We start from the raw sequence: 22,853 nt of genomic DNA on the forward strand, positions 1-22,853 counted from the left end.
CAAATCATGCCATTGTATTGCATTTAGAAACTGGTTGATACGTTCAGTAATGTTACGGACGGCCAGTTTAAAAAGAGAAAGTAGCACATGATCATACAATGATTGTGTAACTTATATCGTTGATGATCTACTGCTGAAAATATTGTCTTACTGTCCATTGTATTATAGTTGATCATTGTATTCCACCTTATATGGGTACACGAGTCCTGTGAACGGACTCGAGTGTTGCTAGACTCGACCCGTACTCGAGTACTCGGGGAGACCCTACTTTGTTGCCACGTGCTGATTGCCTGTGTGAGGAAACGCATTTCAGAAAAAAGGACTATAGTGATAAACTCGCATTAATGGAAAGCGGACGTTTGGTGTTTAAAAACGGTATTGACACATGATTATCAATCCTTTATGTAAATGTTTATGTGTATGATCGATGAATAATTTGACAGGTGTTTTTTTTTTTTGGGGGGGGGGGGGTAGGTGTGGGCAGATGATTTTTTTAATTTTTTTATATATATTTTTTCTCTCGTATTTTACCTCTTTTTTGGGGGGGTGTGGGGGGGGGGGGAGTTGGGCACGGGAGTGGGTGAGTGTTTTGTTTTTTGTTTTCAGTACAACTGAAAAGCTGAAATTAAAATGTATGTATTTACTCATTGTTCATTGAACTAACTGAACAAGAATACAGAGAAACAAAAATCATTGCCATTTGTTTGTTATCTTTTATATATTCGAGACTGTTCCAGATTGCCTGTGTGAGGAAACGCATTGAGGTACAGTCTGGCATAACCTATCCTCAAGTGAGTTATTGTTGTCCACACATGTAGTAACTGTTGTAGTTCCACTTTAGTGACCTAGCACAAGGAGTATTTTATCATGTCGCGATTCGTTGTGAAAATTTCACAGATAGTTAAACAATTCTAAAACAATAAATAGTAGTTCCTAATCACTGTGTACTGATTAATTAAAGAAAATAATATTTGTTTTGTTTAAAAACATCACAAGTGCACACTGATGAATTAAAATTCAGCTGTTGGATGTCAAACACTTTATTTTATCGAGTTGCAGGGTGCTCTATCAGGGCCGTACCCTCCGGGGGGGGCAGGGGGGCAGCTGCCCCCCCCCCCCCCGAGAATCTTGTCCTTTTTTTTAATATATATATCTCCAGTAATAGCATAGAAATGTTTAATCTGTATAGTATGTTAAAAATTATTTATAAAATTTAGTGCCCCCCATGGATTTTGGTCATGGTACGGCCCTGTCTATGTCAAGCCCACGATACCTGAGCAGGATCAAATGAAATTCATTATCAGTTACTAAAACACCTCAATCATCTTTAATAAAATTGGATTTTCTTGTGATTACTTCTGATGGGAGAAAAACAATTAATATACCTGGTAATGATCCCACAAATCAACACCCACCCCCTGCACACGCGCCTGATGATCTTTCCCAAACATATTCATTCACTAAACACTGGATTTTTCAGGTGCCCTTCGGAATTTGGGGTGGTTACACACACCCAAAATTCCCTATGGATCCGCGCCTATGGTGTTTCCGTTTTGCGAACGTTGTGTGCGTGTAAACCTCAATCAATAATTCCTTAATATAATTAAATTATCTTGTTGTTTTTCTTGGGCACAGATTTCAGTGTTTTGGTTTCCCGGAGAAAGTAAAGTTCCAGGAAACAAAACAAAAAAATAAAATAATTATATATATATAAATCTGTATAAATACCAATCTGTATTCTTATTGGTCAAAAACCAGTCACATGACCGTCCGTAAATAGTGATATTGCCCTGAGACGGTCTCACCGGTCCATCAAAAGTGATATTGCCCTGACCAATGAAAATAAAGATGCAACAAAATTCTATCCAATAAATGAGTAGGTAACGTAATGCAACGTCAACGGCTAATTCTAATGTAAACAAGCAAAACTTGTGACAAAACGCTTTGCTGTCCTTCAGCAAAAAGATAACATCTTTAATCATACCGAGTTTAATTCCGCAAATACAACAAAAACAAGGTCAGTAATCGTAAAATTGTGTATGGAATATATTGCAGATTTAGAAACGTACAGGATACATCAAAATGTAGTTGGAATCGGCACTCTCAGGATTTTATGTTACAAATAAAAAATGAATTTGAAGGTAATCGGTAACTGTTCAGTATAAATGTATGTTCAGATTTGTCACATTTTGTGTTTTATTTTGCTATTAATATGATTTTGGCATTCTTGCTGGTTATAATGTCTGGAATTTGATTTTTTGTCTTGGTAATGTTTCAACTGTTTATTTCCGCATTCCTCTGCGTGTCATACAACGTCACAGGATTATGTGACGTCACTAAATCCCATCAGTTTTAACGCATTGCGGGAAATTATAAGCGTTGGCGTATTTCGATTCTGATAAACAGAGCAGGACCCATATTCACAAAATATCGTAAGCCTAGTTTTACACGTAAACGTAAATCTACGACTGAAGAGCTATTCACGAAACAACGAAAACGTAAGTTACGTGTAAAGTTGGACGTAAATATAAGAGTGCCTCAGGTTGCAACTAACGGTGCACGTAAGTTGTGTACATATAATAAATCAAGCACGATCGCCGTTATTTACTATTATTTACGGAAACTAGCAGCATTTCCAATAAATGAAGCAGTTTGCTATGGCGAACGCCCACGGATTGAACATATTTTTGTTCGTGATCGAACGGATGTTTTCGACTTGGCCAATTTCTCCTGAGTTATCTTTTCCTTTTTAAGAATTGTCCTCAAGTTCGTACCAAAACGCGGATCCCCACCAATACCAAAATGCCATGGTTCACTGTTCGCAATGTTATTGTTAGCAGACGACAAACAAAATTGCGTTTTGCGCATTTGTTATTTACCCGGTAGCCATCGTTTCTAATGTGTTTTTATTAATTACTCCAGTGAGAATGTTAAATCTTAGATTTACGTCCAACTAAGTTACGTTTATATTTACGACCATCTTTGAGAATAAGGTGCTTCTTGCACGTAAACGTAAATCTACGGCACACGAAAGTGCTAGTCGTAGACGTAAATTTACACTTTTTTGTGAATATGGGTCCAGGAATGTACGAGTCTTATGGATGACATTATGTAATAAAACAATTATTGACCACATTTCGAGCAATATCATGTTTTATGGACCGAAGAAATTGATATTGCCCTCAATGACGGTCAATAATTGATAAATATATATTAAATGAAATAAATAATTAAATCACAAACAATGAAAAACATATTCAGTGATCTCTAGACTACACAGTGATCTATAGACTACATTTTCTTTTTGTTCGACAACACCACTAGAGCACAGATATATTAATCATCGGCAATTCGATGTCAAACATTTGGTAATTTGGTCGCAGTCTTAGACGAAACCCTTCGCATTTTTTTTTCTGTTAGCAGCAAAGGATCTTATATTGCATTTTCCGACAGACAGGACAGCACATACCATCACCCTTGATATACCACTTGTGGTTCACTGGTTGGTTGGGAATAAAGCCCAGTTAGATAATGTATCCACTAAGGAAGATCTACACTGCGACCAAAGCCCCTCAGTCCTGCAAACAAGAGGCTTTGTTTTTGAGCAGGTGGTCACCAAAGAGCAACGACCCCGACCCCCCCCCCCCCCCCCCCCCCCCCGCAGGATTGAGAGTTCCGCTCAAATTAAAAAATTTTTTTTATCGGATTTTACATATAACGGTCCCTGTTCCCAAATGGCCGGGATAACGTAGCCAGCTTTGCTACCCGTCGGACTCCTCAGTCACCAAATCAGTTACGGAGGTATTATATAGAGGATATTAAACTCGCTACTATGTATTATCAAGTTTAAGTCCCGAGTGAAATAAGTTTCCTTTGTCACGAGCTTTAGCGAGTGACAAAGGAAACTTATTTCAGGAGAAACTTAAACTTGATAATACATAGTAGCGAGTTTGATATTCTATTTATTACCCAAGCCTGGATGTTTATTGTGCCCCACCATAAATTGTTCTATGTGCATATTATTTAGAAACAAACTATAACGAAGCGCAAACTATGTGCGCACTCATTTACTTTCATCCGCGTTCGAAAGTAGTTCCTTATAAAATACATTTATTTTTCAAGTTATACATAATAAAAAACAAATATATTGTTGATAAAAATAACATTTTATTGATGATGATGATAACTAGTTTAACGTGCCCATATACCACTAGGGTTTCGAACACGCCCATCCCGAGTCCGACCTCCGATAAGATCGGCGGCCTGACTCGGGATGGAGGGGGGGGGGGGGGGGGGGGGGGGTGTTGAAAATGGGCAGAATTTGTATGGGCAGTAAAAACGTTAATAGAATAAATAAAAAAATAAAAAGGTTACAAGCCAAAAATAAAAAAAGAATTGACTGCTCGGCCGAATATTTATATAATTTGGAGCATTTTAGAAGGACAGTCCAAAATTAAATAAGAGAAAGAAGAAAGGATCGGACTATTTAATAATATTACAAAAAAAGTAATTTCGACATAAAATTTTGAACGCAGATCTAAACGTTTAAAGTCCGATCGATATGTCCACGCGAGTGGCCTCGTTAAGGCCGTTTGGGTGCACATTTTATTGACATTGTAAAACGAATATAGAAATGACAATTAAAATGTTTAGATAACAGTACATGTCCATTCAACAAGTTATTTAGGGCAAGTCTGTCGAGTACGTTGCATCGTTATTTGGCGGCAAACAATAGTCATTGGAAAACAGCAATTAAACAGAGAAAACAGCTGAATCTAAACAAGTACCGTTTGTCTGAAGAATATGAACATTTTAATTGCCAGAGTTGATCCAATTCAGTTGTCGAAATGGGTTGTGATGCGTGATGTAGGTTACCCTTCCCTTCCTTCTTTAAAACTTTTTGTTTACATTTCAGTACTTCGCGACATTTGGTAAATGATGGATCGCGAATGACAGAGACCATGTACCCGCATTGTTTCAAATACCTGTCAGCACTCGAGAGTATTCCTCGTAATGTATTGGGTTCATAAAGATCCCCGTTTGTTTTCTTTAGCCCCATAAACATTTTACATAGTAGGATGTCTAATTCATGGGGAGGGATAAGGCTATTGTCCTATTTTCGTTCAGCTCATTCGCGAAAAACTTTGACACAGTTTTAATGTCTGTGACGGTACATGCTCTTAATTTGTTTTCGCCTGTGGCGATATTAATTGTTTAGAGGGCCGTGTGCAGTTTCTAATACACACCCAGCCCAGGTGCGGAGGCCATGTGGCCAGTAGTTACGTAATACCTCCGCGCGACCGGGGTATCTCTAGCGAATGGCGACAGCCAGTCTGGCGATCTAAGAAAATATACCGACTCTGAGAGAAGTGGAAATATCAGATGATAAGTGAGGTACCGCGTTGTGCCCCCAGGCGATATTCGCTGTCTCTGAGAGTTTTGAATAAATAGCTAGGATTTTAGATATATCAGGGAGAAACATACTGGAAGGCTTCCAGGGAACGTTCGTCCGTTTGGACTTGGTAAATATCATTTCTGCTCTGTTGTATAACCTTGATGTGATTGATGTGACTTTAAATATTTTAATACTGTATGATACCAATATTATTTAGACGGTGCTGCCGGTCATCTGACGCAGTAATCTGTAGGCTCACTGTCCTAAATAATTATAAAAAGCTTAGCCAGTCATCCTAGAGGACCTAGGTAAACTGTAGGTTATTGTCTTTATTGTGATAGGTACCAGTATTAAGTCTGTATTACAAGGTTATTGAATGAGTAGTTAGGGTTAATTAACGCGCGCGCGCACACACACACACACACACACACACACACACACAACACGCACGCGCACGCGCGCGCGCGCGCACACACTCATTTCCATATATCGTTCCTACGGGCCTGCTTGTCAAAGTATCCAAACAGTTAAGTCATTCAGTCCAAATGTTCTTGATGCTGAGTGACATGTTATCGTACACAGGATATAGCTGTTGATTAACTGCATATCTCCGTAACAGATTATGTAATAACAAAGTTCAATAACACTCTTGTTTGACATTCTACGCAAGCGTGACATTTCGTCTGGAGATTTAATCATTTCAAAGTCCGATATAAACATCTGTACAAATATGCATGTTCATATATATCACAGTATTTATAGGTGTACAGGCGGGATGTAGTCCAGTGGTAAAGCGCTCGCTTGATACGCGTTCGGTCTAGGATCGATCCCCGTCGATGGACCCATTGGGCTATTTATCGTTTCAGCCAGTGCTCCACAAATGGTGTAACAAAGACCGTGGTATGTACTATCCTGTCTGTGGGATGGTGCATACAAAAAATCCCTTGCTGCTAATCGAAAAGAGTAGTCCATTAAGTGGCGACAGCGGGTTTCCTCTCTCTCAATATCTGTGTGGTTCTTAACCATATGTTTGACGCCATATAACCGTAAATAAAAGTGTTGAGTGTGTCATTAAATAAAACATTTCCTTCTTTCCTAGATGTACGGGCTCCCTTTTCTGTGGATATGGGAGGGGGCAAGCTGACTTTTGAACGAATTACCAGAAAGAAATCAAACATTGCTTATATTTTATTATTTAGATTATCCATGTCCGTACATCCGAAGTGTTCCTGGTCATCCTGGTGTTTCTAATACCACAAAATGCTTTTATTTCCCATATTTTTTAAAACGCACGTTCGTCTGAGAAATAATAGTTATGGAGTCGAGTTTTAGTCTATGTTTAACAATATTTCACCGTTTCAACGTCACAGACTCTTGTTTCACTCTCTCGTAACGTTATACAAATGTGTTACAGGTTTGTAACTTAACTAAACTTAGTGCCCATTTTTACAGTTCGAAACTAGCGTCTGCGCCTTTAATGTGTCAAATAGTTTATTATATTCAACCGGCGGAGGATGAATAATGCTGTTAAATGATCTTTGAACCTTAAGGAGTGCTTTGATAGCATTGTTATAAAGTGCTGTTATAAGAGTATAGTTCCCTTGATAATGCATTATAATCGGTCTCCAGAGGACCCAGTTGTGTCTATTGAAAATGCGCTAATTAATGTTTTTTTTTTTTTTAATCGTATCTAACATATTTTGACTTTTATACAGACCCCATTGTAGCCAATGAAGTCAACAGGTGCGACCATCTATCCATTAGCCTACTTGACATCATAGCAACGCCCGTCTGTCAATCAAGTGACGTAATGAGTCACGCCCCCAGCATCATCAGCAGAGGTTCTTCATTTGCCATTTCTCTGGTTACTCTACTTAGTGGAAATATCGTTGTCAGTTTTGTTTTCGAATCTTAACCTCTTTTTTGTTTTGTAAAATGTCACAAGAACTTTCAATGGACAACCTTTTTGCTATCCTTGTGTTGGCGGGGGTGACACTCTTTCTGTGGTTGTTGATTCGGCGACCCAGCGGTATCCCCCCAGGACCCAGCTTCACCCTCCCCATCGTCGGTAACGTCTTTCAGATAGGAGATAACCCAATAAAGACATTCCGAAACATGAGGAAGAAGTACGGAGACGTATTCGGCGTCTACATCGCAAATCGCTTGGTCGTCGTAATCAACGGGTTTCATAACCTGAAAGAAGCTTTCGTGAAAAATGGCGACATCTTTTCTGAGAGACCACATTTGTATTTCACGAATACAATTACAAAAGGTAAAGGAGTTCTGGGATCCAGCGGTGAAGTGTGGAAAGAACAGAGGAAGTTTGCTTTATTCACGCTCAGGAAACTGGGTATGGGGAAAAACATTTTAGAACTCAAAATTCAAGAGGAGATAACATCCTTCATTGAAGAAATGGCAAGACAAAATGGTGAGGCAACAGATTTCCGACATACTATAGGCACTTCAGTATGTAACATTATTTCGTCTATTGTGTTTGGAAAGAGATTCGAATACGACGATCCAAAATTTGTTAAATTTCTCAAAATTGTCGACGAAAATGTTGCCATGCCTCCAGCACTTAATTTCTTCCCGTTCCTTCGATTTCTGCCTGGCGATGTGTTTAAAATCAAACTCATGATGCGAGGAATAGAAACTATTCAGAGGGAACTGTTTAAGTCTTCCATCGAGCAGCATGTTGCAAGTTACGACGAAGACGACACCGACGACTTCATCAGTGCATACATCAAAGAGATGAAGCAGAAGGAGAGCCTGGGAGACGGCAACAGCAGCAGCATCAACAAGGAAAATCTGCGCGCGGTGATTCAAGACCTCTTCATTGCGGGCATGGAAACAACTTCAACCACTATTCGATGGCTTCTGCTGTACTTGCTGCATTTCTCTGACGTTCAGGAGAAATGTTTTGCTGAAATCCAGGACAATGTGGGATGCGACAAAACAATTTGTGTCGAGGACAAAACAAAACTTCCGTACCTAGAGGCGACGATAATGGAAACCTTGCGTTATGCTAATGTTGTACCCCTAGCTTTAATGCACGGCGTTTCCAAGGAGACTACGTTTAAAGGTTATCGAATCCCAAAAGATGCCTTGATCGTCCCTAACATTGACTCAGTTTTGTCCGACACCGCGATCTGGGGAGATCCTGAGAATTTCCGACCTGACAGATTTCTGGATGAAAATGGACGCCTCACCAAACCGGAAGAGTTCATCCCGTTTTTGTTAGGACCTAGGAACTGCCTGGGAGAATCGTTGGCCAGGATGGAGTTGTTCCTCTTTGTGGCGTCGATGCTACAAAAGTTTGAGTTTGTCAAAGGAGAAGGAAACGTTCTTCCAACTTTGCAGTGTGTTCTCGGTTTTACACGAGCGCCTCAACACTTTGTGGTCAGAGCTGTGTTAAGAATATAGAAACTCATTTTAAAAGGACTATCCTCAGTTTGTAGCCCTAGCCGGTTTATCCTAGTAGCACATGTAGCACGTGTTACTTTTCCCGCGCTTCAGGGGAACCCGCGGTGATCTATACATTTATTTTGCCCAGGTCATTTTCCCCTCTCCCCGAATGGGTTGCAAAATATATATCCTGGGAAGGGAGTCCCGCTGTTATTTGTGCTACAGGCCCCGCGGATCCTTAAACCGAATCTGCCTATCCAGGGTTTCTGCCAGAGGGTACCAAGGGTAAAATTATGTACCCGAAAATCTTTGATATAGTTTTAGAATGTTTAGAAAGATTATAGTAAGAGAACTGAAGTTTAAAAGTCGACAAAGCACACGAAATGCAGCGTCCTATTTAAAAAACGATTTCAAACCCATTACCACCTTGTAGTGGCACTTAAGATATGCTTTATTTTTATTATGTACCCTAAAAAAAATTTCTTCCGTCTGTTCCTCCCCCTCCCCCAACAAAATAAACGCACGTCCTGCTTTTTCCCCTTTTACTGTGGCTGTAAATCTGAACGTTCAAACCCCTATCTCTGCACTATGCAGTGTCGAATGGGCATTTTGCAAACTAGTGGTTGATTTCGTGTATCTCTATGTAGTGCTTCGTCTATAGGACAGACACCCTTGAGGAGATCCTTTACTGGACAAAACATACTTCCTGCACCGCTCAAAGATGACTGCCACTCCAAGACTTGTTTACTAAATCAACTTAGCACAGGTTAGAACTCACTGGAATAAATATCATAGCTATGTTGACATGCACTCATGAATCACTTTCAAAACAGTGATGGTATCAGGTGTTCGCGAAAGGTGAGCATTCCCTGCCCCACCAGTGGCATCCATCAAACTCAGGATAGTCATTTAAAGGGACATTCCCGAGTTTGCTGCATTGTAAGATGTTTTTGACTAATGCAATATTTCTACGATTGAACTTACATATTAAATATATTTTCTTGTTTAGAATATCAGTGTCTGTATATTCAATGTGTTTCTGGTCGTCTTAATATTTGCAAGAAGCCCAAACTGGATTTTGTCTTCAAATAATTTCGTACGTACGAAAAAAAATATTTTAGGAAATAAAATGAAATTTAACCTGGTACAAATATTACAACGATCAGATACACGTTTAATATACAGCCACTAATATATTATGCAAAAAAATATATTTTATATGTAATTACAGTCGTTAAAAAGTCTTTGTTAGTCGATAACATCTTAAAAATTGCAGTAAACTCAGGAATGTCCCTTTAAAGTTAAAATGTCGTAACTATAATGTTTTAAAACAAAACAAGTTTATAATATACGAGTGCCTTGGATATTCATTATGTAGGTCTATTTATTCACCCGATGAACGTTTTGAAAATAGTGGTAATGTACAATCAGTCTGAATAATGAATTATGATGTGCAGGTATTAATTCTAGACACATTTTGTTCAAAATAGTCATGTTAAATTTATAAACTTTAGTCATCGTATATTATTATTACTGAGTTGTAAAATATTATATTTATTATAAGTGTATTTAATTCATATATGCTAGAATGTTTTTAAATACGTATTCATACATTAATTCTTTCTTTTAAATATATAACCAAGTATGTACCTGGCTTTAAGTGAGAGAGAGAGAGAGAGAGAGAGAGAGAGAGAGAGAGAGAGAGAGAGAGAGAGAGAGAGAGAGAGAGAGAGAGAGAGAGAGAGAGAGAAATAGAGAGAGAGAAGACAGAAGAAAGAAGGAAAGACACATTTATGCATGCGCATGAATATATGTATAAATGGAGCACAGATGTAGGGTAGGGGTGGGACAATACAGTTTATGATTTCTTGTAAATAATAATAATAATAATAATAATAATAATAATAACAATAACAATAACTAGCGAGGGTTGGGGTGGGGTGTGTGTTATGTATGTATAAAATGTTATAAGTACTTCTCCAGCTAGGCAAACAACAATAACAACAATATATACCGGTTATATAAAATTTAAAAGTGTGTTGCCAGTTCAATATCTCATGTATAGGTTGCACTGTACCACATATCAAAGTTCCATTTCAAAGTTCGAGGTTAACAATTCTATTTACGGAGTAAAATCAGCTGCGGCTGTGATTCGTAGTGATATGTGACATTGTCTATTTGTGCATTCATTCATTACAACCTCTCTTCGTACTTATATCCAATTAATCTTCCTGGGCACACACCACAGCTATCTGGGCTGTCTGTCCTGGGCAGTAGGTTAGTTGTTTGTTTGTTGTTTTTTCGTTTTGTTTAACGACACCACCGGAGCACATTGATTAATTAATCATCGTCTATTGGATGTCAAACATTTGGTAATTCTCTTAGTCATCAGAGGAAAACCCGCTACATTTGTTTCTAATGCAGCAAGGGATCTTTTATATGCACTTTCCCACAGACAGGAAAACATGTACCACGGTCTTTGATATACCAGCAGTGGTGCACTGGTTGGAACGTAAAAATATCCCAATCAGCTGAATGGATCCACCGAGGCGGTTCGATCCTGCGACGCAAACACCTCAAGCGAGCACTCAAACGACTGAGCTACATCCTGGTCCTAGTTGTTAGAGAGACGAGGGTGTTGTGGTCTTATTACCCATCGAGTCGTTACAACTTGCTCTAGGTGGAGCCGGTACTGGGTTGGCAATCCTTACCAGCCTTATGTCCGATGGCATAACCACGACACCACCGAGGCCGGTATTATTTGTACAAATACTATTATCCAAATACTATTATTATAAATATGTCCACTTTTACGTGTTATAGGCCTACAATACAGTTGTTATGCAGTATACACCAGATGCTCAAACTAGTGCAGAGTATTCCACCCCCCCCACCCCCCCACCCCCCCCTACCACCACCCCCCAAAAAATATAAAAAATGGAACTGCAATTTTCAGCAAAAATGACGGTTTATAAAAAAAAATATCAATTAAATCTCTTAAATGTTTTTTTTTTTTTTTATGGGTGTACCTGCCGCAGCCTGGGTATGTTGGTGCGCTGCTTATATCAGTTTTATAAGCAAGCATTAACACTATCGGAAATACGAATTGATTTGCCAAATGGAACCTAATTTCTAATCTCTGTTTCATCGTTGGTGGAGAGTGAATCTTTCACTGCATTCATTTACAGTAGCTCAGTGGTACAACGCTCGCCTGATGCGCGATCGATCTAGGATTGATTCCCGTCGGTGGGGCCATTGGGCTATTTCTCTCTCCATCCAGTACACCACGACTGGTATATCAAATCCGTGGTATGTGCTATCCTGCCTGTGGGATAGTGCATATTAAAAGATCCATTGCTGCTAATCGAAAAGTGTAGCCCTTGAAGTGGCGACAGCGGGTTTCCTCTCTCAGTATCTGTGTGGTCCTTAACCATAATATGTCCGACGCCATATAACCGTAAATAAAATGTGATGAGTGCGTCGTTATATATATAAAACATTTCCTTCCTTCATTTCCTTTCAAGTTTGCTGTAACTTTGTGTATGACTTTACATCCATGAGCCATGGTAAATACTCAGGTAGATTGGATGCGGCGCGTGTGTGCGGTATGGCTAGTAATAAAACATCTATATACATTAGTTTGAATGAGAGCGTCTTGAGTGGATGTGTGCGATGCGCAACGAAAAATGCGTATATGGTGTATATGCACAAAACGCAAGCCATATACGCAACCGTCTATATGAGCCCTTACTGTATACATTTGTATTTAATCTGACCTTTCATTGTTGAGGTCTAGGTTATCAGTTTGACCCGACCTTGACATCTCGCGACCTCTCAGGTGTTATAACTCCTCGTCTAGCCGACAGAGAGATGTGATTTTGGTGTCATTTTAAAGGGTTAATTTTGTATCTATCTTTGTAGACAATGAAACACACCAACAAATGAGACAAAATAAAAACTTTTATTTTTATTTTCAATTTCAACTTTCACCTGACCTTGCTTAAATCATGTAACCTTCGCTTTTTGAAAATTTTCGAAAACCCACTGTCGCCACTTCATGGGTTACTCTTTCCGATTAGCAGCAAGGGATCTTTTATTTGCGCTTCCCACAGTCAGGATAGCACAAACCATGGCCTTTGTTAAACCAGTTATGGACCACTGGTCGGTGCAAGTGGTTTACACCTACCCATTGAGCCTTGCGGAGCACTCACTCAGGGTTTGGAGTCGGTATCTGGATTAAAAATCCCATGCCTCGACTGGGATCCGAACCCAGTACCTACCAGCCTGTTGACCGATGGCCTAACCACAACGCCACCGAGGCCGGTTAAAGATCTATGGCTTCAGATTTGAATAAGAAGGGGAAAAAAGGCTGTATATTTAACAATGTAGCTGGCGACTACGTATTCCACTGATCTACTGCACAATGTCATCTCTAGCCCGAAACCAACATACAAACAGGACATGGCTAAAAGGAAGGAAGGAAGGAAGGAAATGTTTTATTTAACGACGCACTCAACACATTTTATTTACGGTTATATGGCGTCAGATATATGGTTAAGGACAACACAGATATTGAAGGAAGAAAGCCGCTGTCGCCACTTCATGGCTACTCTTTTCGATTAGCAGCAAGGGATCTTTTATATGCACCATCCTATAGACAGGATAGCACATATCACGGCCTTTGATGTACCAGTCGCGATGCACTGGCGGGGATCGATCCCAAACCGACCGAGCACCAAGCGAGTGCTTTACCACTGGGCTACGTCTCGCCCGTGGACAGAGCTAGAGGACACCCGAGCTACTGCCCGACCTGCACGCGAAACTGAAATTTAAATCACCGCTCTGGCTCCGGATGCGTCGGACGAACCTTTGCGTAATTTGCGCGACCTATGACATAAACAAGCGAGTTGATAGCCGGAGTACCATAACGGTAAAAGAGCTAGACGGATATTTGGACAGTTATCAATGCTCTCTAACCGTCAGAGACCAATCTGTATAAATTCAACGTAATTGCTGCCTACCAAACGGTAGTCAAAGATTCCCGTTCTAATATAAACAACAATCCTATGTTTGACGTTAAATACCTTTACATCGATCATTTTCGAGTTCCTTGATACAACCTGAACTACGTATTTCAGCTGAACGTTACTGAAAGTTTAAAAAACTTGATGTTCTAAAAGACCACCCACATCTACACGTTTTTCTGTTACTGAACTCAGAAGGATGAAAAATTAAATAATTTCTTGGGAAGCATGCACCAACCCCCTATCAGGGCCTAGCTCTCATATGTTCATCCCCGAGCTATCGCATTAACAGTGCACCCACTCCCCCTTCAAATACTCTACATTGGAACGGATTTAGTTCAAACAAAATTCGATATCTTGGCCTGCGCGGGGTTTTTTTTCGCGTTTCAGCATTCGTTTTCCTGTAAAATCAGATGTAGTTTCATTTACTAATAATTTGCAATGATTATCCAATGTGTTATTCATAAGCAACATAAGTACACACACACACACACACACACACACACACACACACACACACACATACACACAGGCACACATACACACACACACACACACACAAACACACACACACATATATATATATATATATATATATATATATATATATATATATATATATATATATATATATATATATATATATATATATATATATATTTACATTTTCAGCGCAATCAAAGTATGTGATATTTTTCTGATCACATACTTTAAGAATTTGATAACTTTGCAAATTAGATGTAAATTAATCCAGGTCGCGGCACTAGGTTTATTGACATTTAACCAAACGTACTTGAGAGACACTCCATAACTGGCGTGTGCATGCATAGTCATCAAATGAAAACATTTCAATAGCAATTTTACACAGAAAGCTGTCCAGCGTTCAATTCAATTTTTTTTTTTAATTCAATTCAATTTATTGTACATAACACTCACAAGGAGCAGGTACAAAAACAACAACAATTACATATATGTAAATTACATAGTAAAACATGTATGGTTAACAACTAATAGGTCCATGAAATTATTTACATACAAGTACTTGGCTTACTGAGACAGTCTAGATGATCAAGGTTTCAGATTTTCATAAACGTATTTGCTCGTTAAAGGGGCAATATCTACTGGTGGGTCCAAAATTATTTTTAGTTGTTCAGTTTCATTCAAAAGGTATAACTTTAAGTACATATATTTTTTTTTTAGCAATATCAGTTAGCAGTTATCCCCTATTTGTAGTATATGCTGTACATTTTAGCAAACAGTTGAACTTGTCCTCAGAAAAGACAAAACCTTTGCTCAGGCTGTTTTTTTGTGGTAACGTCCCCTTACAATTTCCAGATTATTACAACTTAACCTGAGTGCAGTGAGAGCTTTCATGTTTTTTTTATGTTGAGGTAGGTTGAGTAGCTCATGCATGAAGATACCATATATTCTTAATTTGTTACTTTTTCCTGTTTGACCGGCCTCGGTGGCGTCGTGGCAGGCCATCGGTCTACAGGCTGGTAGGTACTGGGTTCGGATCCCAGTCGAGGCATGAGATTTTTAATCCAGATACCGACTCCAAACCCTGAGTGAGTGCTCCGCAAGGCTCAGTGGGTAGGTGTAAACCACTTGCACCGACCAGTGATCCATAACTGGTTCAACAAAGGCCATGGTTTGTGCTATCCTGTCTGTGGGAAGCGCAAATAAAAGATCCCTTGCTGCTAATCGGAAGAGTAGCCCATGTAGTGGCGACAGCGGGTTTCCTCTCAAAATCTGTGTGGTCCTTAACCATATGTCTGACGCCATGTAACCGTAAATAAAATGTGTTGAGTGCGTCGTTAAATAAAACATTTCTTTCTTTCTTTCTTTTCCTGTTGTTGGGTTAACGAGTAAACAATCAATGAACGAGCGTTTCAATTTTGCAGAAATGATATATTTTCTGAATAAACATTTGTCAAGCACAGTATCGAATGGGATATCAAGACTTGAGCAAATATGTTTTATAAATGTTTTTATTGAACTACACACATTTGAAGACTTTAGCTTACTATCCTCAACCAAGGCTTTGTGACTAAGACTGTCATTTGTAGCTAACCAGAGTCTGTTGTAATACTTTAACATTAATAATATTACATCATATGATAATGGAAATAAACCCAGTTCACTAAGGGATCCTATATTACTGCATCTTCTAGGCACCTCTAAAACAGATTTAGCAATTTGTATTACAGCATGATTACATTTTTGGTTTTCCCAGTTATAAAAAAAGAGAGGTTTGGCGTGTGTTAATTATATCTGATCCCCCTATTTCAGAGGCATATGTACATATTGGTTTGCATATGACATTGAACATTTTAAGAAGAGTGGCAGTAGGCACTAGTTCTGCTGAAGTTAGTTTACAGCGTATTTTAAACCAGGTTCGAAATGATTTTGCCTGTAGATCTTTTATAGCCGTTGTGAAAGTTCCAGTGTAAGAGATGGTAAAGCCAAGATACCAGTAACATAACACAATTTGTAGTGGAGTTATAGATTGTAATTGTAATTTACACACTTTTGTGCAGTGCTACCAAAAATCATAACTTTTGTTTTATTTGGATTTAGGGAGAGATCCAAGCGCTGCAATATGTTCCAAGCTTATTAAGACCGTGTTGCAGATCAGCTTGAGTTGTAGAAAATAACAGAAGGTCATCCGCAAAGAGTAAATGTGGGGTTTTTGTATCCTCTAATTCAGGTGGATAAATTGCTCCTGACTCGAGATAGCCACCTAGATCATTAACATAAATATTAAATAGCAATGGGCTCATAACACACCCCTGTTTGACTCCTATATTCGTAGGTATCTCAGAGGACAATCCATCAGTAGTTTTTATAATATATTGAATGTTACGATACATGGTTTGAATTATCTTCAATGTGCGACCAGTAACGCCTATCATAATTAATTTATAGAGTAAACTATTTCGCCAGATTGAATCAAAAGCTTTGTTAAAATCCACAAAACTGACAAAGAGCTTGCATTTAGTTGATCTGTATTTATTGATAAGGGTTTTGAGAATAAAAATATTATGCCATATTCTGTGGTCGGCTCGAAAGCCATGTTGAGCATTATTTAACAGACAGCTGGTCTCTAAGTAACATGAAATCCTGTTATTTACTATCGACAAAAATGTTTTACCTAGACAGCGACTCAAAGCATTTCCACGATAGTTGGCATGCAGGTTTTTGTCCCCTTTTTGTATTTTGGTATGGGGTATGAATCTTGCCATGATTCTGGGAAATATCCAGACCCAAGGATAATGTTAAAGCGTTTATGAAAGTGGTCTATTAAGTACCATGATGAACATTTTATTATTTTATTCAGTACAAGGTAGGTGCCATTTGATTTATTAACTTTAAGCTTTTTAATTGCATTTCTGATTTCATTTATAGATATTGCATTATCAAGGGCAGAGACAGTAGTGAAATCAAAGTCTTTCATTGTTCTATTAATTAATTCTTGTTGGAGGCCAGTTGATGAACCTTTGCAGTTGAGCGATCTAAAATGTTCTTCCCAGCTTTCAAAATCAATATTATCAGAGGAGTCTTGATCATCAGAGGTCAGTGATTTAATCAGTTACCAATATTCTTGGATTTTCATTGTCAAGCTGTTCTAGCTTGTTTAATATATATTTTGTTTAAATGTCTATTCTTTAAATTTAAGAAGTTATTTTTATTGTTTCTTCATAGTGTTATCTTTGATGATTAGATCTACTTTAGGACTATTGTATTTAATTAATGAACTGAGTATGTTCAAGTTCCTCCGAAGAATTTTACAGTCCTGGTCGAACCATTTACGTTTTTTTTTTTTTTTTTTTTTTTTTTGTAATACACATTTTACTTAGACTGCGGTGAGCAGCTTCTAAAAGTAAATTTGTGAAATCGCCACATACCTCATTAACCTCGGATTCTTCATAAGAATAAGATTTCATAAGAAATTGCAAAGCTTTTAGTTTAAGGTATTGATGCAGAACTGCTGACTGAAACCAAGTTTGGGAATTTTCATCCTAGACATATTTATATGCTTTCTTTTTAGTATGTGGTACTTTTTTGTCAAATGGCTTTTTAGATGGGGTATGATTGGTTCTAATACATCTGGTGTTAATTTTAAGTATCAGAGGGCAATGATCTGACATGTAAGTAAGTGGATGGACAGAAAAGGAGTGTATGGTATTTAGCAGACAGGCTGAAACCAGTGAATAATCAACAGTACTGCACCCACTGTAGGTTTAACAAGTACAGTTTCCAATTATATCCCCTATTAATCTACCATTTACTATATGCATGTTTGCTGATTTACATAAATCAATTAAACATCGACCAAATGTGTTTGTTTTTCTATCTAAATTGTTTCTTTTGTTAACTTCAATATTAAAGTTAAAACTAGGTAGGATGGAATTGTTTGACATAGGCTGAGTTTCAAGACTATCTTCCGTGACACTTGTACGGGCATTAAAATCACCACACAAGAGAACTAAACCTTTCTGTGAATAATTGTTAACATCATCCTCTAGCATTTTAAAATAGTCAATATTTCTGTTTGCCCAGACAGGAGAATTTTCTGGGGGGAATGTCCACTGTACAGAAGTACAGATCTTGATCTAGCATACCTGCAAATGTTTTCAATACACACCATAGAATATCACCAGTATATGATTCCACAGGGGATATGAAAGGTTCAAAATAGTCCTTATAGTACACAGCGACACCACCTTTATCTAGACTATATGTTCAAACGGCTGGAGGTTCGAATCTTGCTTTGCAGAAAGAACGTTGTAAATTGCATCATTCACTTAATATATACAGTCGAAGCATAAATTTCGATGAACGTTTGAAAAAACAAATCACAGCAAAAGTGAATGAACTTTCTAGAAATTGAGGGTAATTGGTCAGTCACGGCGTGTTTACATATTTAAACCCGCCGGTGACTGACCACACACAGGATAGCCCATGTCGCGGCATTTGATATACCAGATGGGGTGCACTGGCTGGAATATATATATATATATATATATATATATATATATATATATATATATTATTAAAGATAAACCTTGATTGACAAGGCAGTAAATCTTCAAATAATCTGGTAAAAGACTAACTTTTTCAAATTTCTTTCATATAGATTTGAAAACTCAAGTGACATCCTGCAAGTATTTATTATCTATTATAAACACATTGATAACATGCTTTGAACAAATATTTTTTAGGAATTATTGACCTTTGACCGGCTCTGTTTCTGAGGAATGAGGCTAAATCGGAACCACTATCAAAGAGGAACCAGTTTTGTTGACCAAAACGGAACTGATTTAATTATAATGACACAAAAATGTATTGGCGAAAATGGTACCTTTTTAAAATTATAGTACGTCCCAGGGGTCGCCTTTATATATATATAAATTTTCTCTGCGTCTATACACTTTACGGCAATCTGATTGGTCCAGAAGTGCTTTTGTTTTCGTTCGTATCTCGATGAACCCAAAACAATTAAGCCACGCCTACTACCCCCCTACTACTACTAACGGATTATTCTGGCAAACATATTTAGATATTTTGAAGAAAACACACGTGAAAGCTACAAAAAAAATGTATACAATAAATTAATAAAAAATGCTATAGCAGAGTAGACATATGGATCTATATATATTTATTTAAACCCGCCGGTGACTGACCAATTATATATATGTGAACAGATATAATGCGAAATTAAGCGAAATTAATTGTCAGTATTCCTTGTGATAATGAGGGACTTTACATACAATCTGCAATTTGCTCTTTTTGATCGATATCAGTTTCGCTTGTATTGCCTCTAAAAAAAAAAAAAAAATGTTTCCTCAGATAACGCCTTCTGGAATAATTCGCCCAATCCCCAACCGCCTCTCAAATAAACAACAAACTCCAAGCAAATGTACGTGCAAATGTTTGGAACATACTCGAGTCTGGTCTACCTCGAGCACAAGAAAAACGTATTAATGTCAATTCATATTTTCATTGCCGACCTCTTGCGAAAGAGAATTTTTTTTAATTATTATTATTAGTGTAACTAAAAATCGTTTCAACAAACGCGCACCAAAAATATGCACTGTGTTAAAACTACTCTGACTTCACCGAAAACTGAGGGTTAGGCTTGAACAGAAGCAGGTCTGGCTTTACGGACGTCGAATTCACCCAAGAAAGACTGTGATGGTCAAGTTATCGGTAGCAGGGGTGCAGAAATGGAAAATATTTCACTAGCCCGCCGGACCAGAGCCAACTGAAATTTATTAGCCCGCCAGAATTTCTACTAGTCCGCCAGCCTATAGAACAATATATTATTGTTTCGCACATATATGGAGGTGGTGATGAGTTGGTGGGTGGGGGTTGTTTTGTTTTGTTTGTACGAGTTCAAACGGTCGGAGGTTCGATCTTGCTTTGCGCAGAGAACATTGTAAATTGCATCGTTCATTTACTATATAGTCGAAGCATAAAGTTCGATGAACGATTGAAAAAAAAAAAAAATCAAAGTAGACGTGGATGAACCTTCTAGAAATTGCGGGTAATTGGTCATATATATTTAAACCCGCCGGTGACTGACCAATTACCTGCATTTTCTGGAAGGTTGATCCACGTCTACTTTGATCTGTTTTTTCAATCGTTCATCGAACCGGCGGGTTTAAGTATATATATATTTATTTAAACCCGCCGGTGACTGACCATCCCCCAGAGAGGATAGGTTTTATCGCGGCCTTTGATTTTCCAGTCATGGTGCACTGGCTGGAATATATATGTCAAAAAATATTATTAAAGATAAACCTTGATTGACAAATCAGTAAATTTTCAAATATTCTGGTAAAAGACTAACTCTTTCACATTTCTTTCATGTAGAGTTGAAAACTCAAGTGACATCCTGCAAGCATTTATTATCTATTATAAACACATTGATAACATGCTTTGAACAAATACTTTTTAAGAATTATTGACCTTTGACCGGCTCTGGTTCTGGGGAAGGAGACTAAATCGGAACCACTATCAAAACGGAACCAGTTTTGTTGGCCAAAACGGAACTAATTTAGTTATAAAGACACATAAATGTATAGGCGAAAATGGTACCTTTTAAAAAAAAACCTATAATGCGTCCCAGGGATCGCCTATATATGAAAGTGGTGGTGAGTAGGTGGGTGGGTGTTATTTTGTTTTGTTTGTACGAGTTCATCATTCACTTACTATATACAGTCGAAGCATAAAGTTCGATGAACGTTTGAAAAAACAAATCACAGCAGAAGTGAATGAACCTTCTAGATATTGCGGGAAATTGGTCAATCACCGGCGGGTTTAAAAAAACCCAAATATATATATATATATATATATATATATATATATATATATATATATATATATATATTCACTTACTATACATAGTCGAAGCATAAAGTTCGATGAACGATTGAAAAACAATCACTTATATATATACTCACCACCATATATATATATATATATATATATATTTTTTTTTTTTTTTTTTTTTTTTTTTTATACCCGCCGGTGACTGACCAATTATATATTCCCTGGATACTGTCAATGGCTTTTTCAAAGCGATGAAGTTGACATATACTGGTGAGTTCCACTCATTGCTCTGTTCAAGGAGAAGATGTGATCTCTGCAAAACATTCTTTTCCAAAACCCAGCTTGTTCTTAACGCATATCATTTTGTAATGCGGTGGGTAGGCGACTATGGATGATTTTGTTGAAGACCTTGCTGGTGAGTGACAACAATGTCATTCCTCTCCAGTTGTTACAGTTGGTAAGATCTCCTTTCTTTGACTAGTATGCCGGTTCTCCAATTTGCTGGTATATTTTCTGTCTCCCAAATCTGCTTGAAGATCTCAGTCAGGATTTTTGGTGTTTCATTTTCTTCTGCTTTTAGCATTTCTGCAGTTACCCCATCTGCGTCTTGTGCGTTTCCATTCTTCATAGCTCTAACGGCAGTCTTCACATGAGTGTTGGTGGATCAATACTCATGTCAAGGTCTTGGTCTGCTTCTGGGATGTCTGCTAGGCGGTCTGGTTCTGCTCTGTTCAATATTTGGAAGTGATCTTTCCATCTGGCTAACTTTTCGGTCTCGTTTGTTATGATGTCATATCCTTGACGGGTAGGTCATTATAATGGTTTCTTCCCCTCAGAGGTTTTGTGATTCTGTATAGCGTTTTCGAATCCTGTCTTTGTGCAGCTTGCTCTGCCAAACCCTCTATGTAGACTTTCTTGTCATGTTTTGCCAAATTGAAATTAGTTTTAAAAAAACATTTGTGTAGGAGGATGGGATGGACTGGTATAGATATAACTGCATTTCGGATTAGGAAAAAGGTGTTACAAAGTAATAAATGATTAATACAGCTGTTGTTTTATCGAAGATATCATCGTTCACAACTTGTAATGCCTTTTCAGCCAAAAATTAAAAAAATGCTGGTTCCGTTTAAGTCACACATGTATAGCCATAGATATTTGTTCAGTTTTGTCCAATTTGGATCCGTTTTCGTTTAGGGCCGTTTTGGTACTGTTCCGTTTTCGCTATAACCCGTTTTCAGAATGCGCATTTCCGACTCCGAATTCGTCAATGCGGTACATGAATTGTGTAGTTGATCTATTTCATCATCAATCTGAACAGTTTGTTTGACTGGTTTAGAATTTTGGCATGGATGATGCGGAGTCGCGGATTAAATGTTAAAATTAAAAAAAAAAAAAATGAATACATAAAATAAAGTAAGTCAGAAAACGACAGATCGCCTGTCGGACTTATAGTTGTATTTTTTAACTCGTCCGTCAGAATTTTGACTCGCATTTGGCGAGCGGGCGTGTACTTTCTGCTACCCTGGGTAGTGAGGCTGGTAGGTACTGGGTTCGCATCCCGGTACGGACTCGCACCAGGAGCGAGTTTAACGACTCAGTGGAAAGGTGTAAGACCACTACACGGACTTCTCTCTCACTATCCGTTAACCCACTGCCCTGGACAGACAACCCAGATAGCTGAAGAATGTGAC

At 38.1% G+C, this 22,853-nt stretch overlaps 1 protein-coding gene across 1 annotated transcript; it reads left to right on the forward strand.

Moving 5' to 3' along the window:
• The first annotated feature begins 7,113 nt into the window (after positions 1 to 7,113).
• Positions 7,114 to 9,602, forward strand: LOC121367619 (cytochrome P450 2U1-like). The gene has a single exon (XM_041491908.1). It carries the CDS (start codon positions 7,331 to 7,333, stop codon positions 8,816 to 8,818), a length of 1,488 nt encoding a protein of 495 aa, XP_041347842.1. The 5' UTR covers positions 7,114 to 7,330; the 3' UTR covers positions 8,819 to 9,602.
• Positions 9,603 to 22,853: the final 13,251 nt, after the last annotated feature.

The sequence above is a fragment of the Gigantopelta aegis genome, chromosome 1 (genome assembly GCF_016097555.1).
Source record: "Gigantopelta aegis isolate Gae_Host chromosome 1, Gae_host_genome, whole genome shotgun sequence".
NCBI classification, from domain to species: domain Eukaryota; kingdom Metazoa; phylum Mollusca; class Gastropoda; order Neomphalida; family Peltospiridae; genus Gigantopelta; species Gigantopelta aegis.

Coding starts and splice junctions, on each gene's coding strand:
- LOC121367619 (XM_041491908.1), top strand. CDS start 7,331: ATGTCACAAGAACTTTCAATGGACAACCTTTTTGCTATCCTTGTGTTG.